Source organism: Halichoeres trimaculatus, unplaced genomic scaffold (assembly GCF_033239565.1).
Source record: "Halichoeres trimaculatus isolate MK-OKI-2021-1 unplaced genomic scaffold, fHalTri1.1 fHalTri1_scaffold_16, whole genome shotgun sequence".
In the NCBI taxonomy this organism is placed as follows: Eukaryota; Metazoa; Chordata; class Actinopteri; order Labriformes; family Labridae; genus Halichoeres; species Halichoeres trimaculatus.
The window spans coordinates 15074406-15081005 of NW_027437194.1; the positions used below are offsets into that span (position 1 = coordinate 15074406).

General features: G+C 35.2%; 1 protein-coding gene across 1 annotated transcript; it reads right to left on the reverse strand.

Moving 5' to 3' along the window:
• Positions 1 to 1070: 1070 nt before the first annotated feature.
• On the reverse strand, positions 1071 to 5895 carry ppp6c (protein phosphatase 6, catalytic subunit). The gene is made up of 7 exons (XM_074690890.1): positions 5701 to 5895; positions 4410 to 4505; positions 3727 to 3792; positions 3372 to 3513; positions 3164 to 3243; positions 2215 to 2424; positions 1071 to 2071 (listed from the first exon to the last, which is right to left on the reverse strand). The coding sequence occupies exons 1-7, from the start codon at positions 5773 to 5775 to the stop codon at positions 1823 to 1825; spliced, it is 918 nt and encodes a 305-aa protein (XP_074546991.1). The 5' UTR covers positions 5776 to 5895; the 3' UTR covers positions 1071 to 1822.
• Positions 5896 to 6600: the final 705 nt, after the last annotated feature.

The following is a 6600-nucleotide window of genomic DNA, read 5'->3' on the forward strand; positions in this document are numbered from 1 at the left end:
TAAAAGCGCCGTCGCAGAAAAAATGCCGATACATCATATTGTTTGGTCCTGTTACAATAGTGGCCCCCCCAAGTGCAAAAATAATAAACAAATAATCAAGCAAAATTAAAATGCAACACAACACACACAAGAAAAAAAAAGAAAACAAATAAAAGGAAACCATGCATACATAAAAAAGAGAAAATGCAAGCAGTAAAAAGAGGAGTTACAAACACAAAAGAGTAAAACACCACCAAAAAAAAGACAACTCTAACAGTAGCTACCCAAACTGAAAACGATTGCAGCTGAATGGTGGAACTGAAAGGACATGCTGCCTTTATGTGTGCATTTTCCAAAGAACGTGAGCACTACCAATAATGCAAACTATTTTTTTCAGTTTCATAGGATTTTTATCTGGTGTTGTTTTTGCTCTGTTTTACTGTCATGTTTTGCATTTAAGGACCACCATAGAATTGCAATACTTTTACTTGGGACAGCACAAAGACAACCACATGTAAATTCACCATTTCAATAATTTCCTAAAGCTCTTGTGAAGAGGTCAAAGCCAAACAAATACCAATAGCCTATTTTAATAATATGATAGAGTACAGTTGTTTTGATACTTATACCTGAGCAGTCTTATATTTATCTTTTATTTTTTATTTTTTTTATTGGCTTCAGATAGCTTGTTTTGCCAGTTTATAAACAAACCAGTTTGATAAACCTTAATATAGTCTCGCAAAAATAAGACACACTTTCTACAAAAGGAATGTAACAATTAAATAGTCTAAAGCTAAAAAATAAAAGTTTTAATATCACAATAAAATAGCTAATACAGGTTGCATTTGAGTGTTTCATCTCCTCAAGGAGCATATTGTTTTTTAAAAACCAGTGAAAAAAACAAAAAAGCAAAATATCACACAGATCATGATCAGATCTATGGCCAAGATTTATTACAAAGTAAAGGTGTCAAAGCTAAAGCTGGTCAGACCCATTTCACAACAGTAAACTCTCCTGTTTTTAAAAAAAATCATTTAATTACCAGATTAAGCACAGCCCATTGAGAATGTTTCATGAATAAGTTTTATTGAATTTACAAAACAGAGGAAAGTCTACAAGAACAATTGTCTGTTACAAACACACCAACTGTGCTGAGTTAATCCAGAAAATACACTTATTCTGTAAAACGGTTTTAAATTCAGTGATATTGCTTATAGAAGCCACTCCTCCACACTTTCATCACAATATCAAATCAAAAAAACAAGAATCAGTTTAAGACAGACATTTGATGTGATAATACATCATGTCAGCAGTAATAAAAGACACCTTTTAAAAACAATAAATAAAAAAAGTGTAAATGAAATAAAACCAGCAGTTAAGGCAGAGTGCTGTAGAAGGGCTCAGCAGCTGTTTTTCACAGGAGTAGTTGGTAAAACAGTTTGTCTTTCATCAGGATGTTTTTTTTTCAGAGGAGAATCTTTCAAAAGGCAACATGAGTTCAAACTGCTAGAATTAAAAAAAGACAAATATATGTCATTTTATCTTTATGTATATTATTGCCAGCTATCACCAGTCTAAATGTTTGCTTCGGGGGGTACATAACATCAAAATAAAGTCGAACTTCTTTTTTTTTTTTAATATAAAGAAAGTTTAAAGAATCATTTATGAGAGGGGAAGAAGATTTCTTTCCCACTAAACAGAGCAAATATGGTGAAGAATCCATTTGTCACTAAAGAAGCTGTTCACCTGAAAGAAGGGAAGTGAATCCCATAAATGTATGACAACATGTTGCATATAAATAAGTTTGAGATCTCTGGAGAGGAAGGAGAACCATCCCCAGTCATTAGAGGAAGTATGGTGTGGTTGTTCTTGGAGGTATGACGCGCTCAGAGTCGGGGACAGCACGGAACAGCTTTGGCTCTCGTCTGTTGACATCTTTGAAGACCATTATAGAGGCGATGTTCCCGCAGCGATAGCAGTAGTTTGGTGCCGACCACACGGTCACCAGCTTCTCATCAAACATAAACTTGTAGCCTTCATGGACAAGCTGGTGAGCACGGCAGATGAGCTTTAGGTTGTTGATGTGCACAAACTGAAACAGAAGATGGTTACCTTCATACAACTGATGCCACAGTGTAGACGCCATGCTTATCTGAATTAAAGAAATCTAAAACAGGGAAATTGGGAGAACTTAGCTTTGAGGTGAAAGTTTCAAAAGCCAGCAACTTAACAAACCTCATTGGTAACCTTGGAGCCAAACAGCCATCCAGCTCCTCGGGGACTTATGGCCCAGGTGTCCACGTCTTCTGGGTCAGACCACACCAGATCACAGAAGGCTCCCTTGTGGGGAATCTCTTGGTTGCGCTCAATGGTGCGAATCTGGTCCAAAGTCTTGATGTCAGGTGAGAGTCCACCATGAACACACAGCACCTGCTCATCTATTAGCTGAGACAAAAAAAGGAAATCTGTTCATATCTGGAGCTTGGTTCCTGTTAAATCCCTGATCTTATCATTTAAAGTGACACTGAAAATATCTCTTCATTTGAAGACACCTCTACAGCTGTGATGTCTCAAAAAAGATGTTTGACTTATTGCCTCAGCTGGTAAATAACCTTTGTTTGGTGAAGCAGAGTGAGTGCATGGCAGGTATAATTCCAGGGTCAGCTGCCTAATATGGTCCCACTTGTTTGTATTAGAAAATAACTGTGAGAGGCGAAGTGTAGGCACATACCTTCTCAGTTAAGTGTAAATATTTAAGGACTGATGTGGTTCAAAGGCTCTGAATCATTGCTAGAACATCAGTCATCATTTTCTGATCACCAAACACGCAGGGCATACTAATGGCAGTGCATCTATAACCATACTCAGTGGTTGAACGCAGGATTTAAACATGCTAACAGGTAATTGAGCCACATTGTCAAAAATATTTCTTGCCTACATTTAGCAGCAAAGTTATTTTCTCTATATGCAAGCATAGCTGCTGCACGCACCACTGACAGAAATTAATCTGTCACAAAACTAAATGTGAATTATAAGATTGAAATAAACAAGCCCTAGGCTATTGATTGAAATTCAAAGGAAGTTAGGTATACATGCCATGTTTGATCAAACATTCATGTACTACGTCATATAGCATGGACATTACATCATGAACCCCATGTAAAAGAATGTTAAATAAACTCACAGCTGCCACAGTCAGCATGTCAAACACCTTTGTGCAGTACCGCCAGGCGTTTGCGTTTCCATATTTTGTTTGGCACTCATCTGAAAAGTAGAACATATATCCCGCTGAGGTTTTATAAACATGTAAGAAAGAACTTTTTGATACATAAATTAAAAACAATAAAGAAAATGCCCTCTCCCTTTGGGCAAGGACCCTAATTAATACATACCATAAAAGCCATACACCTGTGTTATTTGTCTGCTCTCATGGTTTCCACGTAGAAGTGTGATACGATCAGGCCACTTTGCCTTTAAGGCAAGCAGGTGTGTGAAGGTCTCCAAGCTATAATATCCTCTGTCTACAAAGTCTCCCTATAAGAGTGAAAAGAGCACACAGCAGCATTATATCACCATTGGCATACATCAAAAAATGCCTAAGTGTTTGATAGCATTCTGCCATGTAGTGGCATAGTGCTGCCAAAACTTAAAAAAGCAAAGCTGGTATTACAACAGGCCCTTTAACAGTGACCTGAGATCGGTCTGTAAAAAGACTGTTAGTTAAACAAACACAGCTCAGTCACTTACCATGAAAATGTAATTTGTGTCCGGGACCTGGCCTCCAGTTCTGAAGAGCTCACAAAGATCATAAAACTATAGAGGAAGAGTAGAGAGGAGCAGGAAACAGGGTGTTCCTATCAGTCACAGTATGAGCTGTAAAATCAGCTTTTAAAAACTTATTTGACATTTGACAGGAATGACTATCCATGCACAGTCCATACTAGAGATATCAAAAGGACCGTGTGGTGAACAGAAAGCAGCTGTGTATAAACAAAATCAAGCATCTTCCTCCACATCTGCACAGAAATATGGAAACAATCAGAAGATAACATCTGGCCTCTTAGTTTCACTGCTTTCTTTTCACAAGTGCTCCTTGCTCTTCAGGCTTTATGTGAATATGTCAGGTTAATGTTTATATAGCATTGTGTGGTAGCTAACAATATTTACCCTTCGTTATTCAGACTGCGACTGCTTTTCATAAACACAATCAATGTAATTTAATAATATTGTAATAATAATAATGAATTTCATTAGTATAAAACGTCAGCCTATTGTTGAAAATGATATTACATCACTTCTCAATGATAATTGATCTGTGCTGAATTTTTAGTCATTCTTAAAATCTTTAACTACAGAGTGTTACATTAAATAATAATTCTGTGGATGCTAAGTTTATATGACAATAAAAAAGAGACATCAGTGTGACATACCTGACCATGAATATCTCCACAAACAGTAACTGGAGTGTTGACCGGCTGAACGTTCGATTCTTCCAGCAGTAAATCACAAACATAGTCGCACAATCTCTGAAATAGGTGAAGATGAGAATGTTGGTCAGTGGCCAAAGTACTCACGTCAAAACAGAAGTATTTTTGCAAAGCAGAATTCAACAAATGAATCATAATAAAAATACATCTTTAAAATGAAATTATAACATAGAAAAATGTAAAATATATCAAATAACATTGAATTTAGAATAAATTTGGGGTCTTCAATCAAAATAACACTCACAAAATTCCGTAACTCTCAGACAGCTCTTTTTTCAGCTTTTTGATAGACAGATAAAAGGCTTTAAGAGCTTTTTTGTTGCTTAACTTTTAAATCTACATTATTTTTTATTTGTTTCTTGTTTTGAATTATATTTGTGAATAATGAGTTTTCTATGATGAAAATAGCATGACAAAAAATCAGCATCTTTGTTTTTCAGTATTAACACACCAAACAAACTATTTGATGCTCATAATCAGGTATATACACGTTGTAACCACTCAACAATTCTGTCTCAAGGAAGTTTCAAGGTGATGAAAATGTGTACTTGGGGGTCACTATCAATATTTCAAAATGTACCTTACTTTACAATTTAGACTTTTCCGCGTTTATACTATAATTGATTGTCTGAAAATGGACGTCTTTCAAGAGGGTCAAGTTTTATCTAGAGAACTATGAACCCAGTGTCTCACCAAGAAGAGATTTTAAAGTTGTTTAACTATATTTATTGTCTGAAAAAAAAACGGAAAATGCCATCACTATTTCAGGTACACATGAAGGCACCACAGATTACTATTATAATTGGTCATTACTCAGGGTTATAAAAGCCTTGGTCTAAATCAGGATCTTATTTTCAGATTCCTCACTCTATCAGAAGAAACGCTAACTCTGACGTCGTTAAACATAAGAAGAAAAAAGCAATAATTAAAAACAATTTAGTCTGTTAGTGCTAACGGTTTATCCAAAGATAGAGACCGATTACGGGACTTTTGGCGGTTCCGTTTACCGTTTATAGCTACTAAGTTTGTAAAGAAGGCAAAATAAGTCTCTCTCTGTCTTTTTCAGTCCGCACTGACGAAAAATCGGAACTCAGATTTTTAGAAACATCGACACAAAAATAACCGTTGCCCTCAGCAGCTCTACGTGACGTTAGCTCATAAGTTTAGCCTCGGTTGTGAAACAAACTTCCGTTTGGTTCATCTTTGAACTGGTGCCAAAGATTAAGCTACTCACCTTTAAATCGTTTTCAGGTAGGTATTTGCAGTGTCTTGCTATTTCAACATACTTATCAAGGTCTAAAGGCGCCATTATCACAGCACTAAAGTCAGCAGAAGGTTGCTAAGGTAGCTAGCAGCTAGCTATTTTTTTCTTCTTCTCCTTCTTCTTCCTCTTCTTCTTCTTTTCTTCTTTGGTTCAATGACTAATGCTATTTAGCATAGTCCCATTACCGCCACCTACCGGATTAAAACGGTTTTGAGGTGACATAATTGTCCCCATCATTTCTTCACCTTTAAGCAAGTTTGTCAAAAATCAACTAAAAAACATCCGGTAAAAACCTTCAAAATAATGGAACAATAAAGGTGACAGCGTTGTTAAAAGATTGATAAATGTTATTACGAATAGAATTAATCTATAATTGATAAATTGAGAGACTAGTGTTTTAGAAAAAATGTAGGTAATGAAGGGATTTTTTAAGATATGACAAGAAAAGATAAGTCAACACTTTATTTGTGAAATCACAAACTTAAAATATATTTGTCAGAGGAAAACATCTGCAATATTGTTCAGTCATGACAGAGATAAAGGTCATATATATATATATATATATATATATATATATATATATATATATATATATATATATATATATATATATATATATATATATATATATATATATATATATATATATATATATATATATATATATATATATATATATATATATATAGTTAGTTAGTTGTCGTTCACAGGGTGTTGATGCTCAGTGAATTTGTGAAGCTCAGACTTTGCCAACTGGATCTGTCATGAAGCGTCAACACTGCTCATTTATTAGACACTTTGTTAAATCTATACGAGGAGTGTTCAAGCTCAGACATCCACCTGTCACCACTTATGATAAACTGTTTCTGT

Bases quoted from the DNA above. Each gene is read 5' to 3' on its own strand.
- ppp6c (XM_074690890.1), bottom strand. From the start codon at position 5,775: ATGGCGCCTTTAGACCTTGATAAGTATGTTGAAATAGCAAGACACTGC. The intron at 3,514-3,726 runs GTAAGTGACTGA...TCACTCTTATAG, and splicing joins ACACAAATTACATTTTCATG to GGAGACTTTGTAGACAGAGG. The intron at 2,425-3,163 runs GTGAGTTTATTT...TTTTTGTCTCAG, and splicing joins ACATGCTGACTGTGGCAGCT to CTAATAGATGAGCAGGTGCT.